Genomic DNA, 21,088 nt, shown 5'->3' with positions numbered 1-21,088 from the left:
TGGATAGACTCGGCTTGTACTCGTTGGAATTTAGAAGATTGAGGGGGGATCTTATAGAAACTTACAAAATTCTTAAGGGGTTGGACAGGCTAGATGCAGGAAGATTGTTCCCGATGTTGGGGAAGTCCAGAACAAGGGGTCACAGTTTAAGGATAAGGGGGAAGTCTTTTAGGACCGAGATGAGAACGTTTTATTTCACACAGAGAGTGGTGAATCTGTGGAATTCTCTGCCACAGAAGGTAGTTGAGGCCAGTTCATTGGCTATATTTAAGAGGGAGTTAGATGTGGCCCTTGTGGCTAAAGGGATCAGGGGGTATGGAGAGAAGGCAGGTACGGGATACTGAGTTGGATGATCAGCCATGATCATATTGAATGGCGGTGCAGGCTCGAAGGGCCGAATGGCCTACTCCTGCACCTATTTTCTATGCTTCTATGCTTCTATATAGTTTACTTAGCCATTGCTGTCATTGTAATAGACACAAAATGCTGGAGTAACTCAGCGGGACAGGCAGCATCTCTGGAGAGAAGGAATGGGTGACATTTCGGGTCGAGACCCTTCTTCAGACCATTGTAATGTTAACTTTCCCCTCTAATTTCCAGTAGGCACTATTTTTGGCACAATACTAACGTTTCAAGCAAAGCAAGAAAATACCATCCATTTCAAAATCAATATTGTAAAGAAAATATTTATATACTGTGGATGGAGGAAGACACAAGTATGCTTGGGAGTATTCATATTGCAGCTAGTGGTCATGAAATGTAATGGTTTTGATAAATGAAACTAAATGGAAAAATATTGGAACATAATTACTGGACTGGACTGGGGTGTCTTACATACCATATAACCTCTTGTTATTTAGGAGTTGTCCTAAAATACAGGAGAGGTGCCGGTAGACTGGAGGGTGGCAAATGTAGTGCCTCTTTTCAAGAAGGGCTGCAGGGAAAATGCTGGGTACTATAGGCCAGTGAGTTTAACATCTGTAGTTAGTTAGTTACTGGAGAGTATTCTGAGGGATAGGATCGACAGGCATTTGGATGGGCAAGGGCTGGTTAGGGACAGGCAGCGTGGTTTTGTACGTGGGAGGTCGTGTCTCACAAATCTGATTGTGACCAAAAAGGTTGATGAGGGCAGAGCTGTAGATGTTGTGTACATGGACTTCAGTAAGGCGTTCAACAAGGTTCCGCATGGTAGGCTGCTCTGGAAGGTTAGATCGCATGGAATGGATAGCAAATTGGCTCCATGGAAGGAAGCAGAGGGTGATGGTGGAAGGTTGCTTCTCAGACTGGAGGCCTGTGACTAGTGGTGTGCCTCAGGGTTCAGTGCTGGGCCCGTTACTGTTTGTCATCTACATCAATGATTTGGATGAGAACATACAGGGCAAGATTAGCAAGTTTGCTGATGATACAAAAGTGAGTGGTTTTGCAGACAGTGAAGATGGTTGTGAACGATTACAGCAGGATCTGGATCGATTGGCCAGGTGGGTGGAGGAATGGTTGATGGAATTTAATACAGAGAAGTGTGACGTGTTGCATTTTGGGACGTCGAACAAGGGCAGGACCTACACAGTAAATGGTAGGCCTCTGGGTCGTGTTGTAGAGCAGAGGGATCTAGGAGTACAGGTGCATGGTTCCTTGAAGGTCGAGTCACAGGTAGATAAGGTGGTCAAAAAAGGCTTTTGGCACTTTGGCCTTCATCAGTCAGAGTATTGAGGATAGAAGTTGGGAGTTCATGTTGCAGTTGTATAAGACATTGGTGAGACCGCATTTAGAATATTGTGTTCAATTCTGGGCACCATGTTATAGGAAAGTTATTGTCAAGCTTGAAAGGGTTTAGAAAAGATTTACAAGGATGTTGCCAGGACTAGAGGGTGTGAGCTATAGGGAGAGGTTGAGTAGACTGGGTCTCTATTCCATGGAGCACAGGAGGATGAGCGGTGATCTTACAGAGGTGTACAAAATCATGAGAGGAATAGATCGGGCAAATGCACAGTCTCTTGCCCAGAGTAGGGGAATCGAGGACCAGAGGACATAGGTTAATGGTGAAGGGAAAAAGATTTAATAGAAATCTGAAGGGTAACTTTTTCACACAGAGGGTGGTGGGTGTATGGAACAAGCTGCCAGAGGAGGTAGTTGAGGCTGGGACTATCCCAATGTTTAAGAAACAGTTAGACAGGAACATGGATAGGACAGGTTTGGAGGGATATGGACCAAACGCGGGCAGGTGGGACTAGTGTAGCTGGGACATGTTGGCCGGTGTGGGCAAGTTAGGCCGAAGGGCCTGTTTCCACGCTGTATCACTCTATAACTCTATATAAGGTATTGCATTAAATCCAGCACAGCAAGAGAATGAGTAGGCAGTAGTGCTTCTCTGGATGTCTGCTGTGGTGTTGGGAAGGATAAAGTGGGTTGAAGTGGCCAATCTTTTGTGGCACTTCAACCAAATCCTAAAGGGAATTAAATTTCATGCTTCGCCCACAACAAGCCTAATAGATACTTGCCTTACCTCTTACTCCCAGTTAGTTTATAATCACTCACCACTCTAAAAGCAGACGTCAATTTGGATCAATCAACCTCCAACACATACTGCCAAACACCAGGCAGAGGAATAAATGGGAATGTTATCAGCTGTATCAGTGTTAGAGGACAGAGAGTTTTACAATTAATTTGTGATGCTGCTGACAGTTTCTTTAAAGGGCAAAAGTAATATTCATTATATTGTTCTAAAGATTTTAATCTCACAAAGAAAATATGCGACTATTGGCTATCTTTAAATCTGAAAAGGTGAACCAGAAACTTTCTCATACCTCACACGCCCTTCATCTCTTCAATGGCTTCCATTTTGCAGGCCCCCATTCCCTCATCTTTACTATCCCCCCTGATCCATGGATCCCGACCTATGTCCAAGACACCTCACAAACTCTTCATCTCCTCAATAACTTACCTTACTCCCTCATCTTTACTACATTCTATCTCATTTCTTATCGTTGGCCATTCTAGACACAGACATCGAAAATAGGTGCAGGAGGAGGCCATTCGGCCCTTCGAGCCAGCACCGCCATTCATTGTGATCATGGCTGATCATCCACAATCAGTAACCCGTGCCTGCCTTCTCCCCATATCCCTTGATTCCGCTGCACGCATGGCATGCTATTGCAGCAGAGCCAGAATAGACCTGAGCACTGTAACATGCCCGACCTTTGGCTATTCAGTATTCTGCCACTCTCCCCTTGACATTTCCATTCATTCAAGTGCATGAAAACAGCGAGAGGAAAGCACACCTGATTTGCTTCAGTTCCATGGTGCATTTATGGAGACTTTTGAAAATCCTCTCAAGCACAGTCATGCTTTCTTCATCGGTCCTTGCAAAAAGCAATGTTTCGGCTTGATTGCAAAATCAAGGGCAAATGTGCAATTGTCTTGACAATCATGGCATGAAAGCGTTTGAAGAATGATTTCACCATGTAAGGCAGATGTGTCCAAACATACTTATATATATAATGTAATGTGCAGGAAGGAACTGCAGATGCTGCTTGAACACAAAAAGCTGTCCCCTGACTAGTCTGAAGAAGGGTCTCAACCTGAAACGTCACCCATTCCTTCTCTCCAGAGATGTTGCCTGTCCCGCTGAGTTACTCCAGCATTTTATAAAATCAGTACCCCGCTCCGGCTTTCTCCCCATATCCCTTGATTCCATTAGCCCGAAGAGCTGTATCCAACTCTTGTTTTTAAACACTTCACATGCCCTGTCAATGGTGAATTCCTGAGTTCTGACCAGACGTGCTCATCTACAAGTCTGCACACAAGTCAATCTGTCAGCACCCGATCCAGGAGCAAACTGCAATGTCAAGTCATGTCGTTTAATTGGGCTACATAGATGTTGCTTGTTTCTCAGCCCCTTGGCTACTAGTGGCAGATTTATAACTCTCAAAGATTTTTGATTCTTCTTCTTCTTGCGTTTGAGGCAGCAGAAGTTATGAAGCTGCTTCTGCTTCTGTTTTGATTCAACTGAGTTAAAGTGAATGTGCAGCCACACGAAATAGGAAATTAATTGCCCTGCAAGATGCAAGCTGTGGAGTATGGATCTGTCTCTAATGCTTTTCATTCCCACGCTGCCTCATTTATGCAAAGTCACTTTCACCTCACATTTCAGTAGCGTAGCTGTTGCAGTGAAACATGCCCATTGGCCTTGTGTGTTCGATTTTAGTGGGTTACGTAAAAAACGATGTAAATTATTTTGCTTCTCCACCATTCTTAATTCATCAGCATTAACGAGAAAAACTAATCTATCCTCGCTATAGTTTTGACCAATCAGTTTTCTAGTACCTTTACAATGCACTAGATGAATCTACAGAAATGACTGTGTCTCATGGTTTGGTGGCATTAACAGCTTTGAATATACATGGCAGTTTTCCTTCTTTCATAAATATTTAAATAGCTGAGACCAAAACACCAACCCTCAAGGAAGGCCATTGTCAAATAGAAATGTTTCCATATATCCCTGTTTCCTGCCTGTAACCTGCTAACTATTTACAGGGTAGACACAAAATGCTGGAGTAACTCAGCAGGTCAGGCAACATCTCTGGAGAGAAGGAATGGGTGACGTTTCGGGTCGAGACCCTTCTTCATACTGATGTCGGGGGAGGGGGCGGGACAAAGATAGAATGTAGTCGGAGACAGGAAGACTAGTGGGAGAACTGGGAAGGGGGAGGGGATAGAGAGGGAAAGCAGGGGCTATCTGAAGTTAGGGAAGTCAATGTTCATACCACTGGGGGGTAAACTACCCAAGCGAAATATGAGGTGCTGTTCCTCGTTTGTGGTGGGCCTCACTCTGACAATGGAGGAGGCCCAGGAGTGTTTACAGCCGTGTACCTTGTTTACCTGTGATCAGTGCACAACTGAGATCTCCCTGTAACAATTCAGTTTGTGTGACTACTGCAGTGTGAATGTTTGAACTATGTTGGAGACAGTTGTTCCAGTACATAAAGCAATGTGTGTTTACTTTGCAATTTGTTCTACACAGAATGTGTTTGGAGAGAAGCCCCCACTCCCAGAATATAAAGTTGCAGCCATCCAGAAATCCCGCTTTATTCTGCTTCATTATGGCGCGTTCAAAGCTGGATGGGACTGGTTGATCCTCCTGGCAACGTTTTACGTTGCAGTGACTGTTCCGTACAACGTCTGCTTCAGCGCCGCCAGAGACGACCATTCCGCTTCCTCACGAAATCCGCCCAGCGTGAGTGACATCTTTGTGGAGATCCTCTTCATGCTCGGTAAGACATCAAATGATAAAGTATCCCCAAAGCCAGCGGCGTGGATGCTGGGAGAAAAACGAGCCAGACGCCTCTGGGGAATTGCAATGTGTTGTCAGCTGTGGTGAAGGAACCTGTGGATGACGCAAAGGAAGGGCCGGGGTATTGTGAACCATTTGCTTTACTGCTCCAGGCTTCTTCCAAGCTTGTGCCCCACCTTTGCCTTGACTGGTGAGAGTGAGGAAAAGATAGTCACCTCATCCCAATAAAATCAATGGTATTACGACACGACACATAGATACATAGAAACATAGAAACATAGAACATAGGCGCAGGAGGAGGCCATTTGGCCCTTTGAACCAGCATTCATTGTGACCATGGCTGATCATCCACAATCAGTAACCCGTGCCTGCCTTCTCCCCATATCCCTTGATTCCACTAGCCCCTAGAGCTCTATCTAACTCTCTTTTAAATTCATATGATAAGATTCGAAATAACTTTATTCATCCCCCGAAGGAAATTGGTCTGCCAACAGTCACAGCAGACAACAAGGTGCTCGAGAACTTGGGATTAAATTAAAAAGGGAAAACAAAAAGAAAAAGACAAGCAACAGTTGTCTGGTTGCCGTGTGCACAGTGCCTTCACTGGAACAAACAAACAAACAAACACAGACATATCCCTTGGGTAGAGGAATCTAAACTAGAGTGCCCCACACCCCCACACACCAGAGCATGCCCCCCCACACCAGCGCATGCCCCCCCACACAAGCGCATGCCCCCCACACCAGCGCATGCCCACCCACACCAGCGCATGCCCCCCCATGCCCCCACATGCCCCCCTCACCCCCCCCACACGCACCCCCCACACCCCCCCACGCTGGGTCCCCCCACCCCCCCCACACACCCTCCCACACACCCCCCCCACACCCCCCCCCACACCCCCACCCACACACCCCCACACCCCCCCCCACACACACCCCCCATGCTGGGTCCCCCCACCCCCCCCACACCCCCCCCACACCCCCACACACCAGCGAATGTCCCCCCACACCAGCGCATGCCCCCCCATGCCCCCACATGCCCCCCTCACCTCCCCCACATGCACCCCCCACACCCCCCCACGCTGGGTCACCCCAACCCCCCCACACCCCCCCCCACACCCCCCCAAACACCCTACACCCCACCACGCTGGGTCCCCCCACACCCCACCACACTGGGTCCCCCCACCCCCCACCCCACCCCCACACCCCCCCTCCACACCCCCCCTACACCCCCCCCCCCACACACCCCCACACACCCCCCCCATGCTGGGTCACCCCACACCCCCATGCTGGGTCCCCCCACACCCCCCCTCCACACCCCCCCCCCACACACCCCCACACCCCCCACACCCCCTACACCCCACCACGCTGGGTCCCCCCACACCCCACCACGCTGGGTCCATTGTGAGAGGTACGGACAGGGGTTTCTGCGGCAACAGGTGATGATTCGAGGATGGTATGCTGCCTCCCTGGTGCCAGGATCCAGGATGTCACGGATAGAGTGCAGGAAATCCTCAAGGGCGAAGGTGAACAGCCGGAAGTGGTACTGCATGTTCATCTTTTCAGCCCGTATTGCCCGTTTTGTTACCTTCTGTTGTCCTATGAAAGTTTCCCAATCCTCTGGCTTCCGGCTACTCTTTGCTGTGTTATACATCTTTTCTTTTAGTTTTATTCCATCCCTAACTTCCCTTGTTAGCCACAGTTGCCTCCTACTCCCCTTAGAATCTTTCTTCCTTTTTGGAATGAAATGATCCTGCATCTTCTGGATTATGCCCAGAAATTCCTGCCATTGCTGTTCCACCATCATTCCTGCTAGGATCCCTTTCCAGTCTACCTTGGCCAGCTCCTCTCTCATGCCTTCATAGTCCCCTTTGTTCAACTGCAACACTGACACTTCCGATTTAACCTTCTCCTTCTCAAATTGCAGATTAAAACTAATCGTATTATGATCACTACCTCCAAGCGGTTCCTTTACCTCGAGTTCTCTTATCAAATCTGGTTCATTGGACAACACTAAATCCAGAATTGCCTTTTCTCTGGTAGGCTCCATTACAAGCTGCTCTAAGAATCCATCTTGGAGGCACTCTACAAACTCTCTTTCTTGGGGTCCAGAACCAACCTGATTTTCCCAGTCTACCTGCATATTGAAATCCCCCATCACCACAGTGGCATTACCTTTGTCACATGCCAGTTTTAACTCCTGCTGCATCTTACACCCTACATACGGGCTACTATTCGGGGGTCTGCAGATAACACCAATTAGTGTCTTCTTGCCTTTACAATTCCTCAACTCAATCCACAGTGACTCTACCTCGTCAGTCCCTATGTCACCCCTCGCAAGGGTCTGAATTTCGTCCCTCACCAGCAGAGCTACCCCACTGCCTCTGCCCACCTGCCTGTCCTTTCTATAGGATGTATAATCCTGAATATTAAGTTCCCAGGCCTGATCCTCCTGCAGCCACGTCTCTGTAATCCCCACAATGTCATATCTACCAACCTCTAACTGAGCCTCAAGCTCATCCACTTTACTTCTTATACTTTGCGCATTCATATACAATACTTTTAATTCCTTACTCATCTCACCCTTCACATCGATGCCTATTACACTTGGCCACTCTCTCCTATCCCTTTGTCAGCTTTCTTTCCCGTTAATTCTGGGGTCATTAACTATCCCTTTACTCTCTTTTCCTTTAACTCCATTTGACCCCCCCCCCCTCCCCCCACCATTTAGTTTAAACCCACCCATGTAGCAGTGGCAAACCTGCCTGCCAGAATGCTGGTCCCCCACCTGCTAAGGTGCAATCCGTCCCTTTTATACAATTCCCCCTTACCCCAAAACAGATCCCAGTGATCTTAGAATCTAAATCCCTGCCCCCTGCACCAGCTCCTCAGCCATACATTCAGGTCCTGTATCTCCCTGTTCCTGCTCTCACCAGCACGAGGAACTGGAAGCAAATGGGAGATAACCACCCTGGAGGTCCTGCTTTTCAGCGTTTTTCCGAGCTCTCTAAAGTTACGCTGCAGAATATTCATCCCCTTCTTTCCGACATCGTTTGTGCCGACATGCACGACCACTTCTGGCTGTTCACCTCCTCCCTTGAGGATCTCCTGCACTCTGTCCGTGACATCCTGGAGCCTGGCACCAGGGAGGCAGCACACCATCCTCTAATCCCGTCTGTTGCCGCAGAAACCCCTGTCCGTACCTCTCACAATGGAGTCTCCTACTATCATAGCGTTGCCTGATGTCAGCAATATAGTTACACAGGATGCCAAAAACACAAATGAATTACTTTGTCAATGCTGCTTCTCTCTGCATTACTGAGTTTTCAACAATGTCAGGTGAAAGTCAAAATATTTTATCTAGAAGATTTAAACTCAGTGAAATGTGACATTAATTGATTATTAATCACAGAACTAATTTCCATGAAATCTCAACAAAGTGTAAAGTCTATTGAGAAGATTGAAATTTGTGAGGTGCCGTTGACTGTAAGATTAATAGGTGTGTAGTTTAGAGATACAGTTTAGAGATACAGAGCGGAAACAGGCCCTTCGGCCCACCGGGTCCGTGCCGACCAGCGATCCCCGCACACTAACACTATCCTACACCCACTAGGGACAATGTTTACATTTATCAAGCCAATTAACCTACAAACCTGTACGTCTTTGGAGTGCGGGAGGAAACCGAAGATCTCGGAGAAAACCCACGCAGGTCACGGGGAGAACGTACAAACTCCGTACAGACTGCACCCGTAGTCGGGATGGAACCCGGGTCTCCGGCGCTGCATTCGCTGTAAGGCAGCAACTCTACCGCTGCGCCACCGTGACCGCCCTGTGGTATCTAGGTGTATAATTTGGGTTTTTTATTGGGAGCGGTCACAGGAGCTGCTGCCTCACAGGTTTAGCAACTCAGGTTCAATCCTGGCCTCTGGTGCTGTTGGTGTAGCGTTTGCATGCTCTTCCTACGACCATGTAACTTTCCCCCGGCTGTTCTGCTTTCCTCTCATATCCAAAGCTATGCTGCTTGGTTGATTCATGACATTGTCATTGGCCACGGTGACTTGTTCCTGGTACGGCAGTCAATGGTACAATCTTGGAGACGTTGATGGTAATGTGGGGAGAATACATTGTAGGGAAACTAGTGTGATAGAAACAAAGAACTTAGAAACATGGAAAATAGGTGCAGGAGGAGGGCATTCGGCCCTTCGAGCCTGTACGCACCGCCATTCATTGTGATCATGGCTGATCATCCACAATCAGTAACCTGTGCCTGCCTTATCCCCATATCCCTTGATTCCGCTAGCCTCTAGAGCTCTATCTAACTCTCTTTTCAATTCATCCAGTGAATTGGCCTCCACTGCCCTCTGTGGCAGAGAATTCCACAAATTCACAAATTAGTTTTTTCTCACCTCAGTTTTAAATGGCCTCCCCTTTATTCTTAGACTGTGTGGCCCCTGGTTCTGGACTCCCCCAACATTGGGAACATTTTTCCTGCATCTGAATGGAATGTGATTGTTGTGCCAGCCAAAATATCTTTCTCCTAAATCGTCAGGCAATATGGATATTATGAGCATAAAGTGTTAGGAAGGAACTGCAGATGCTGGTTTAAACCGAAGAGAGACACAAACAGCTGGAGTAACTCAGCAGGACAGGCAGCATCTCTGGAGACATGGAATAGGTGGTGTTTTGGGTCGAGACCCTTCTTCAGACATAAAGTGCAAGCAATGAAGCCCACTTTTGAAGACCAGTTGTGCCCTATTGATGCTTGAAAGACATGTGCTATGGACTGGCATTTCTCGTGGTCATCTGAAAAAGTTGAACTAGGGACCTCAGATCAGGCCAGGCAGGTATAGGATATCACAGAGTAGACTGACATTCGGTCTGCTATTCACATTCACCAGCTGTTGTTGCAGCCCAAGTTGTAGCCAGCAACAAAAGATGATCTTTCTAAACTTTAAAGTGTCAATTGTTTTGTCATTCGCTGCCTCTCTCTGATGCTGCTGTAGTTGTTTATTGGCTCTATTTGGACAACATTTATATATCAGATTGATTGGTTTATGTGTTGGAAGGAACTGCAGATGCTGGTTTACACCAAAGACAGACACAAAATGCTGGAGTAACTCAGCGGGGCAGGCAGCATCTCTGGAGAGAAGGGATGGGTGACTTTTCACGTCGAGACTTTTCTTCAGACTTCTTCAGTCTTGAGATGAGAAAAAACGTTTTCAGGCAGAGTTGTGAATTTGTGGAATTCTCTGCCACAGAGGGCAGTGGAGGCCAATTCACTGGATGAATTTAAAAGAGAGTTAGATAGAGCTCTAGGGGCTAGTGGAATCAAGGGATATGGGGAGAAGGTAGGCACGGGTTACTGATTGTGGATGATCAACCATGATCACAATGAATGGCGGTGTTGGCTTGAAGGGCCAAATGGACTCCTCCTGCACTTATTTTTCTATGAAACATGACCCATTCCTTATCTCCAGAGATGCTGCCTGATCTGTTGAGTTACTCCAGCATTTTGTGTCTATCTTCAGATTGGTTGGTTATCTTGTCCACAATCTCGCGCACCCCTCATGCTCAGTCCCTGTACTCATCCTGCGGGTATATTTACCATCTGTGGCCTGACTCCACCCATGATACTTGAGGCTTGCACTCAGTGTCAGTCTACAAAGCTGAGTGAGTGGAGGTGAAGCTTGGCATTGCACGACTGAAGGCCATGCCCTCAGCTGCCCAGCAGCATTTAATAACGTCTGAATAGATTGAAATAACTAATTAACATCTGGAAAATATGTCAATAAATATTGTTAAAGTACATTAAAGCAGAGTCATTCAACTGATCCAAAATAATTAAAACCTAAAGAAATAAACACAAAAAGGTGGAATCATGGATTCATAGAAATGTGGTCACAGGTTGGCACGGTGGCACAGCGGTAGAGTTGCTGCCTTACAGCGAATGCAGCGCCGGAGACCCGGGTTCCATCCCGACTACGGGTGCTGTCTGTACGGAGTTTGTACGTTCTCCCCGTGATCTGCGTGGGTTTTCTCCGAGATCTTCCGTTTCCTCCCACACTCCAAAGACGTACAGGTTTGTAGGTTAATTGGCTTGGTAAATGTAAAAATTGTCCCTAGTGTGTGTAGGATAGTGTTAATGTGCGGGGATCGCTGGGCGGCGTGGACCCGGTGGGCCGAAAGGGCCTGTTTCCGCGCTGTATCTCTAAACTAAACTAAACTAAATATTGTTAAAGTACATTAAACCAGAGGCATTAAACTGATCCAAAATAATTAAAACCTGAAGAAATAAACACAAAAAGGTAGAATCATGGATTCATAGAAATGTGCAGCACCAAAACTGGCCCATCTTGGCCTTGCTCTGAAGTCTATCTCTCCTAACTCTATTTACCCACATTGGATCCTTATCCCTCTACTTCTTTTATATCCAAGGACCTCTCCAAATGGGTTTTAGAAGTTGTAATAGTATCTACCTCCATTGCCTCCTCCGGCAGCTTGTTCCAAATGTTCATTGCCCTTTGTGTGTAAAACATCTCTTAGATCTCCTTTAAATTTCTCTCCTCTAATCTAAAACCCCTAGTTCTAGACTCGTCTGGCCTGTGCAAAATGTTTCTGTCTATCTATTAGTTTAGTTTAGTTTAGTTTAGTTTAGAGATACAGAACGGAAACAGGCCCTTCAGCCCACCGAGTCCACACCGACCAGCAATCCCTGCACATTAACACTATCCTACACATTAGTGACAACTTTAACATTTACACCAAGCCAATTAACCTGTACGTCTTTGGAGTGTGGGAGGAAACCGAAGATCTCGGAGAAAACCCACGCAGGTCACGGGGAGAACGTACAAACTCCGTACAGACGGCACCCGTAGTCAGGATGGATCCCGGGTCTCTAGCGCTGTAATGCAGCACTCTACCGCTGCACCACCTGATTCTGATTCTTTCTAAGCCCATCACAATTTTATAAACCTTGGTAAGTTCACCCTCAGTTTTCTAAATTCCAGTGAGCCTATGCAATCTCTGTGTATAACTATAGGCCTCTTTTCTAGGCCACATCCTGGTGAATCTCTTCTGCACTCTCTCAATTGCCACTACGTATTTTCTGTCGTGTTGTGACCAGAACTATGCACAATATTCCAAGTGCAGCCTGACCAATACTTTGAATAACTGCAACATGGCATTCTCACTATTATCCTCAATGCCTCAGTCTATGAATATTTGGAATAAAAGTAAGCGATCCCATTCAAATGCAAGAGTAATCTTGCATTTTACACCGATCAGCCAAAACATTATGGCCTGATGAGCCAAATCATTATGACCACCTGCCTAATATGCTGTTGGTCCTCCGTGTGCAGCCCCATACACAGCAGGGTGCGATGCACTGTGTATTGTGACACATTCCTCCCGTGACCACCGTTAACATTTTCTGCGACTTGTGCCTCAGTCGACCTTCTGTCGGTTCGGACCAGACGGGATAGCCTTCGTTGCCCTCGCGCATCGATGAGCCTTGGGCGCCCAACACCCTGTCTGTCGCCGGTTTGTGGTTTGTCCCTCCTCGGACCACTGTCGGTAGGTACTCACCACTGCTGACCGGGAGCACCCCACAAGCCTTGCCGTTTCTGAGATGCTCTGACCCAGTCGTCTGGCCATAACAATTTGGCCTTTGTCAAGGTTGCTCAGGTCTTTACTCCTGCCCATTTCTCCTGCATCCAACACATCAACTTCAAGAACTGACTGTTCACTTGCTGCCTAATATATCCCACCCCTTGACAGGTGCCATTGTAACAAGATAATCAATGTTATTCACTTCGCCTGTCAGTGGTCATAATGTTTTGGCTCATCGGTGTATTTTTGTAATAAAAGTCATCGATCCCATTCAAATGCAAGGGTAACCTTGCATTTTATATATCATGCATGGCTAGTATAAAACCAAGGGACTGGTGACAAAACTCCCACTCTGTTAGTGCCAAATCCAATCATAGAATCTGAGTTCTATTTTCCAAGGTGCCTTCATCTTCCACCTTGCAGTGAACCAGGACAGATGCTGGTTTAAACTGCTGATACTGGTTTAACTCGAAGATAGACACAAAATGCTGGAGTAACTCAGCGGGTCAGGCAGCATCTCGGGAGAGAAGGAATGGATGACGTTTCGGGTCGAGACCCTTCTTCACTGAATGTTGGATTGGACCGAGAGTTGCTTGCTCTAAGACTATCTCCCACTTTAGAGTCAGATCCAACCTGTTATCGTGGCACTGCTGATCAATAGCAAGTGCTGGGATAAATTTGTAATGAAGCAATTGCTTTGATCCAGAGTTGGGAAGTCAGGCATTTTGCAAGGTGATTTTCTAAGCTGGCAATGAGCAGATGATTTTTTTTCCCATACACAGAGCTGTTTGCAATTGGTCATTTTCTCCATGTTTGTCAAGCAACTAATGTGCAGAGATGGGTTTTGTGTCTTGTTCTGTACCATATTATGTGAATGAAATAGTCACAGGAATTTTTTCAATAAATATTATGTCAACATAATTCCTTAGTAAAATTATCAGTTTACTTGAGCAGAGCTCAATCTTCTGCCAAAAATATCAAAAAATGTTGGCTCTTACTTTGCAGTTAAAACAGCACTGTTATTGTTTCCAATTTGTATCATTGAGATTTCATCAAGTGCGCAGTTAAAATTTGAGTTTAATCTTGAAAGGGTAAATATTTGTCAAGTTTCTTGGCCGATTCATCAGTGCCGATTTACAAAACAAAGGCGTCAAATAAAACTCCCCAAATGTGTGCATAGAAAGAAAATACTTTGGGTTATTTTCAGTCTACACGAGGCCAATGAATAGAGAGACCACATCTTCAAAGGAAGCAGTCTTTATGCTGTGCACAGAAATGATCAAACACTGACATTCATATGTTTAAAATACTATATTACTATTTTTCCTGCATTACATAGAAAGCATAGAAAACAGAAAATAGGTGCAGGAGGAAACCATTTGGCCCTTCGAGCCAGCATCACCATTCATTGTGATCATGGCTGATCATCCACAATCAGTAACCCGTGCCTGCCATCTCCCCATATCCCTTGATTCCGCTAGCCCTTAGAGCTCTCTCTAACTCTCTTTTAAATTCTTCCAGTGAATTGGCCTCCACTGCCTTCTATGGCAGAGAATTCGTCAAATTCACAACTCTCTGGGTGAAAAAGATCCTTCTCACCTCAGTTTTAAATGGCCTCCCCTTTATTCTTAGACTGTGGCCCCTGGTTCTGGACTCCCTCAACATTGGGAACATTTTTCCTGCATCTAGCTTGTCCAGTCCTTTTATAATTTTTTATGTCTCGAGAAGATCCCCTCTCATCCTTCTAAAGTCCAGTGAATACAAGTGAATACAAGAATACATTGTCACAAGTAAATGTATTTTAATTCAATCCTTGAATTTTTAATTTGTGGTTGTTTAGACTTCACCTTCAAATTGCCAATTTGTGCAGGGGTTCTTGTCTTTATCGGCATAAAGACAAGAACGACCTTTAAAAGTATATCTCCTTCCATTATTTCAGTTCACCCTCATTTTCCTTGTGCAATCAACCTGTCTCCCCGATCACTGTCCCACATCCATTACACTTCTTCCCCCTCTGCCATGTTATATTCTTAGATACAGAGTGTGCTGGTAGATTTCAGGTTAAGATAAGTGTCACAGAGCAGCAGTCTTCATGTGCCTACTGAAGGGGTGTGAAAATAAAACACAGAGATTTAGTTTAGAGATACCGTGCAGAAACAAGCCCTTTCGGCCCAACGGGTCCGCACCGACCAGCGATCCCCGCCCATTAACATTATCCTACACCCACTAGGAACAATTTTTACATTTACCAAACCAATTAACCTACATACCTGTACGTCTTTGGAGTGTGGGAGGAAACCGAAGGTCTCGGGGAAAACCCACACAGGTCAGGGGGAGAACGTACAAACTCCGTATAGACAGCACCCGTAGTGGGGATGGAACCCGGGTCTCCGGCGCTGCATTCGCTGTAAGGCAGCAACTCTACCGCTGCGCCACCGTGACAATTAGAGCACCATTTTTTATACCACTTTGATTTTTCAATTCTGTGGAAAAATAGCTGACAATCTGATGTCCACTTGGAGCTCATTGATGGCTTTTTAAGTCTCACCACCATTTTCTGTAGGATAAATAAATGTACACCAATGTTGTGTGTGTATCTTCAACCTAATTTCTTCTGTTTGTGTCCATGTTTCTGACAGAATAGTGCCCAAATCTGCAGAAAAAACAGACGATTACTAACCTACTTGAAAGAGGTGCAGGTTGAAGATTATTTCATCTTAATGGGACTTTGAATAGCCAAGATTCTATTAATTACATGTGGACAACAGAAATTATAGAAACATATAAAATTATAAAAGGACTGGACACGCTAGATGCAGGAAAAATGTTCCCAATGTTGTGGGAGTCCAGAACCAGGGGCCACATCCTAAGAATAAAGGGGAGGCCATTTAAAACTGAGGTGAGAAGAAACTTTTTCACCCAGAGAGTTGTGAATTTGTGGAATTCTCTGCCACAGAAGGCAGTGGAGGCCAATTCACTGGATTAATTTAAAAGAGAGTTAGATAGAGATCTAGGGGCTAGCGGAATCAAGGGATATGGGGAGAAGGCAGGCACGGATTACTGATTGTGGATGATCAACGCTGATTACATTGAATGGCGGTGCTGGCTCGAAGGGCTGAATGGCCTCCTCCTGCACCTATTTTCTATGTTTCTATGTTTCTATGAAAACAGAGCCTGGTGATTTCTGACTTATCCCCATGGTACCCATGTATAATTGTTGAGTTTATGCCACTGTTATCTGTGGCTCAGATTAGATCGGGATAAGCTGTCTCTTTATAAATAAATGTATGAATCACTGGTATTTGACCTCATTACCGGGTAGCAGTGTGTGTGTAAAAACAAGGAACTGCAGATGCTGGTTTACAATATGGACACAACTCAGCAAGTCAGGCAGCATCACTGGAAAAAATTATAAAAGGACTGGACAAGCTAGATGCAGGAAAAATGTTCCCAATGTTGGGGGAGTCCAGAAACAGGGGCCACATCCTAAGAATAAAGGGGAGGCCATTTAGAACTGAGGTGAGAAGAAACTTTTTCACCCAGAGAGTTGTGAATTTGAGGAATTCTCTGCCACAGAAGGCATTGGAGGCCAAGTCACTGGATGGATTTAAAAGAGAGTTAGATAGAGCTCCAGGGGCTAGTGGAATCAAGGGATATGGGGAGAAGGCAGGCACGGGTTACTGATTGTGGATGATCAGCCATGATCACAATGAATGGCGGTGCTGGCTCGAAGGGCCAATGGCCTCCTCCTGCACCTATTTTCTTTGTTTCCATGTCTCTATGAGAATATAGATGGGTGATGTTTTGGGTCAGGGCCCTTCTTCAGACCGATTGTGGTGGTGGAGGGGGGGTGGTGGAGAAAGGTGAATGAGGGGAGGGGCAGGACAAAGCCTGGCAAGTGACAGCGTCTTCAGTTTAGTTAAGTTTATTGTCACGTGTGCCAAGGTACGGTGAAAAGCTTTTGTTGAGTGCTAGCCAGTCAGCGGAAAGACATTACATGACTACAATCGATCTGTTTAGTGTGTTATATCCAGGGTGTGTGGATAAGCGGGAGGAGAACACGAGGGAGTGTGGCTAGTGGTGCCTCTGAGCCAAGCAGCCATACAAAGCCATCAAAGTGAGTGTGGTTGTTCAGCAGTGCCCAGTGACGTCAGCACAACTGCTGGAGAATCAACAGTAGTTTAGAGATACAGCGTGGAAACAGGCCCTCTGGCCTAACGGGTCTGCGCCGACCAGCGATCCCCGCACATTAACACTATCCTACACACACTAGGGACAATGTTTACATTTACCAAGCCAATTAACCTACAAACCTGTACGTCTTTGGAGTGTGGGAGGAAACCGAAGATCTCGGAGAAAACCCACGCAGGTCACGGGGAGAACGTACAAACTCCGTACAGACAGCACCCGTAGTCGGGATGGAACCCGGGTCTCCGGCGCTGCATTCGCTGTAAGGCAGCAACTCTACCGCTGCGCCACCGTGACCACCCATGTATGGGAACACTGCTGGAGAGTGGCCCTTTAGAAAGACAATATACAGACAGCACATGTAAAAGTAATTGTGGAGGACGTCTAGGAAGGAACTGCTGGATTACATCGAAGATAGACACATGCTGGAGTAGCTCAGCGGGACAGGCAGAATGGGTGACGTTTCAGGTCGAGACCCTTCCTCAGACTTGGAGATCTCAGTCTGAAGAAGGGTCTCGATCCGAAACGTCACCCATTCTTTCTCTCCAGAGATGCTGCCTGTCCCGCTGAGTTACTCCAGCATTTTGTGTGTAAAAGTAATTGTACATTGATTGCTAATAGGATTTGTAGTACTGGTAATATTTAATTTACTGTGACCCAGCTGTGATAGTTGCACTCATTATCTCACAGTGGATTGATTTTCTCTCGCCCAGGCTTGCCTAAGCTGTCTAGATTTATTCTGGAGATGATTCTGGGCTTCAGGGCATGTTGCCTGAGCATACATGCTGGCAAGCAGTCCTTGCGATTGTTAATGCTACTGCCTGGTCCTGTACAACACAGACATCTGTAGTTCAGATAAAGGAATGTGCAAGTTCCAGTGAATAAAGCACACTACAGATTTTGCAAAGTACTTCGCAAAGATAAGTAGACACATAGAAACATAGAAAACAGGTGCAGGAGGAGGCTATTTGGCCCTTTAAGCCTACACTGTCATTCATTGTGATCATGGCTGATCATCCACAATCAGTACCCCGTGCCTGCCTTCTCCCCATGTCCCTTGAGTCCACTAGCCCCTAGAGCTCTATCTAACTCTCTTTTAAATTAATCCAGTGAATTGGCCTCCACTGCCTTCTGTGGCAGAGAATTCCACAAATTCACAACTCTCTAGGTAAAAAAGTATTTTTCTCACCTCAGTTTTAAATGGCCTCCCCTTTATTCTTAGACTGTGGCCCCTGGTTCTGGACTCCCCCAACATTGGGAACATTTTTCCTGCACCTACCTTGTCCAGTCCTTTCATAATTTTACACGTCTCTATAAGATCCCCTCTCATCCTTCTAAACTCCAGTGAATACAAGCCCAGTCTTTCCAATCTTAACACCAGATGTCACCAGACTATCTGTACAAAAGCCTCCTCCCACAGACACCCAGAGCAAGTTGATTGAATTTGCTGTTTACTGTACCTTCATGTGGCCAAATGGTGTAACAGGTTGACACTTCAGTCATAACCTCATAAGGAATAGGAGCAGAATTAGGCATTGTGCCCATCAAGTCTACTCCGCCATTCAATCATAAAAACATTTAAAAATAGGTGCCGGAGGAGGCCATTCGGCCCTTCGAGCTAGCACCATCATTCAATATGATCATGGCTGATTATCTAAAATCAGTACCCCGTTCCTGCTTTTTCCCCATATCCCTTGATTCCTTTTGCCCTAAGAGCTAAATCTAACTCTATCTTGAAAACTGAAATATATTCACCATGATCTATTCACCACCCTCCAACTAAAGAAATTCCTTCTCATCTCCTTCCTAAAGGAACATTCTTTAATTCTGAGGCTATGTACTCCAATCCTAGACTCTCCCACTAGTGGAAACATCCTCTCCACATCCACTCTATCCAGGCCTTTCACTATTTGGTAAGTTTCAATGAGGTCCCCCCTCATCCTTCTAAACTCTAGCGAGTACAGGCCCAGTGCTGTCAAACGCTCATCAGATGTTTTTCAAACAGTCATCAAACAGTCATTTCAGGTGACTTAGAGGTTCACCTGCACCTCCTCCAACCTTCAAGCGCATTGCATCCGCTGCTCTAGATGTCAACTTCTCTACATCGGCGAAACCAAACGCAGGCTCGGCGATTGTTTCGCTCAACACCTTCGCTCAGTCCGCCTTAACCAACCTGATCTCCCGGTGGCTGAGCACTTCAACTCCCCCTCCCACTCCCAGTCTGACCTTTCTGCCATGGGCCTCCTCCAGTGCCATAGTGAGGCCCACCACAAATTAGAGGAACAGCTCCTCATATTTCGCCTGGGCAGCTTGCAACCCAGCGGTATGAACATTGACTTCTCTAACATTAGATAGTTCCTCTGTCCCTCTCTTCCCCTCTCCCTTCCCAGATCTCCCACTGTCTTCCTGTCTCCACCTATATCCTTCCTTTGTCCTGCCCCCCCTGACATCAGTCCGAAGAAGGGTCTCGACCCGAAACGTCACCCATTCCTTCTCTCCTGAGATGCTGCCTGACCTGCTGAGTTACTCCAGCATTTTGTGAATAAATACCAAAGAGATAATAAGACTTTCAGACACTGCAATGGTAGGCAAGACTGAACCATCTAACTTTTGTAAGATTATCAGAGTTCAGCACAAAGATCTTTAGTTAGTTTGTTAGTTCAGTTTAGTTTATTGTCACATGTACCGAGGTACAGTGAAAAGCTTTTTGTTGCATGCTATCCAGACAGCGGAAAGACTATACATGATTACACAGTGTACAGATACATGATAAAGGGAATAATGTTTACTGCAAGATAAAGTCTAATAAAGTCCGATTAAAGGTAGTCCGAGAGTCTCCAATGAGGAATAGTAGCTCAGGATCGCTCTCGAGTTGTTGGTAAGATGGTTCAGTTGTCTGATAACAACTGGGAAGAAACTGAACCTACAGGTGTGCGTTTTTTCACTTCTGTACCTCTCACTGATGGGAGAGGGGAGGTTTGGTGGAGACTGGGGTGAGACTGGTCCTTTATTATGCTGCTGGCCTTGCCGAGGCAGCGTGGGGAGTAGATGGAGTCAATGGAAGGGAGTGTGTTCTTTGTGTGATTGGTTTGTGCCACATAACTTGTGGAACAAGCAGACCGTGAAATGAGTTAGGACTGGTCATTACAGATTTCCTGCATGGCTTAATATCATCGTGTAAGAGCTGGGTACTCTGTTAGTCCATCTTCCACATTTAGAAGGTGTATCTATGAAATACATTTTGATTTGTTTTTACCCCTTTGAACTGGGATAACCTGGCAGACTAAATCATCTGTTTAGATTTAGTTTAGAGTTACAGCACGGAAACAGGCCTTCGGCCCAACGAGTCAACACCGACCAGTGATCCCCGCACACTAACACCCCACACACACTAGGGACAATTTATATTTATACCAAATCAATTAACCTACAAGCCCGTACATCTTTGGAGTGTGGGAGGAAACCAAAGATTTCAAGGAAAAACCCACGCAGGTCACGGGGAGAACGTACAAACTCTGTACAGACAGCACCCATAGTCGGGATGGAACCCGGGTCTCTACCGCTGTGCCACCGTGCCGCCCACCTGAACTAAAGTACCTTCCTCCTACACATTTCAATTCTTCAAATAATGACATTTTGAGATAATTTTCTTTTCGTCTCATTAATTAAATTGTTACGAGTGTTAGCGTATGAAATGGGCAAGACTGCTTTATCACTGCAGTCATCAGTAAATGAACAAAGACGTACGGCCATCGAAATAATAATAACTGCTTGTTTGATCAACCGAACTATCCAGGCAGCACATTTAATGACTCATGCAATTCAGTAACCAGCACATGAAATAATCCGTTTCACCAGGTGTTTTGAGTTTGGGGATAATTTTTTCTTACCGTCTGAGGTTCAGATTCAGACGGTAAATAAAAATGCCCTGTAATCTGTACAGCAAAGACACCCAAATAATGAACATTCAGAAGATACTATTCAATTTTGTGCACAATTCTTT

At 45.9% G+C, this 21,088-nt stretch overlaps 1 protein-coding gene across 3 annotated transcripts in view; it reads left to right on the top strand.

Moving 5' to 3' along the window:
• The window catches only part of kcnh3 (potassium voltage-gated channel, subfamily H (eag-related), member 3), a 574,739-nt gene that overhangs the window by 327,999 nt on the left and 225,652 nt on the right, over positions 1 to 21,088 (top strand). For all 3 annotated transcript variants that reach the window (XR_013547570.1, XM_078404288.1, XM_078404287.1), the window contains exon 5: positions 5,021 to 5,270. Coding sequence is in view for 2 of the 3 variants with exons in the window: in XM_078404288.1 (XP_078260414.1) it covers positions 5,021 to 5,270 (250 nt within the window). In the remaining variant the exon portion in view is untranslated. The remainder of the gene's footprint in view (positions 1 to 5,020; positions 5,271 to 21,088) is intronic.

This window comes from Rhinoraja longicauda, chromosome 8, assembly GCF_053455715.1.
Source record: "Rhinoraja longicauda isolate Sanriku21f chromosome 8, sRhiLon1.1, whole genome shotgun sequence".
Taxonomy (NCBI): domain Eukaryota; kingdom Metazoa; phylum Chordata; class Chondrichthyes; order Rajiformes; family Arhynchobatidae; genus Rhinoraja; species Rhinoraja longicauda.
This window is presented reverse-complemented; position numbering and strand designations above follow the sequence as displayed.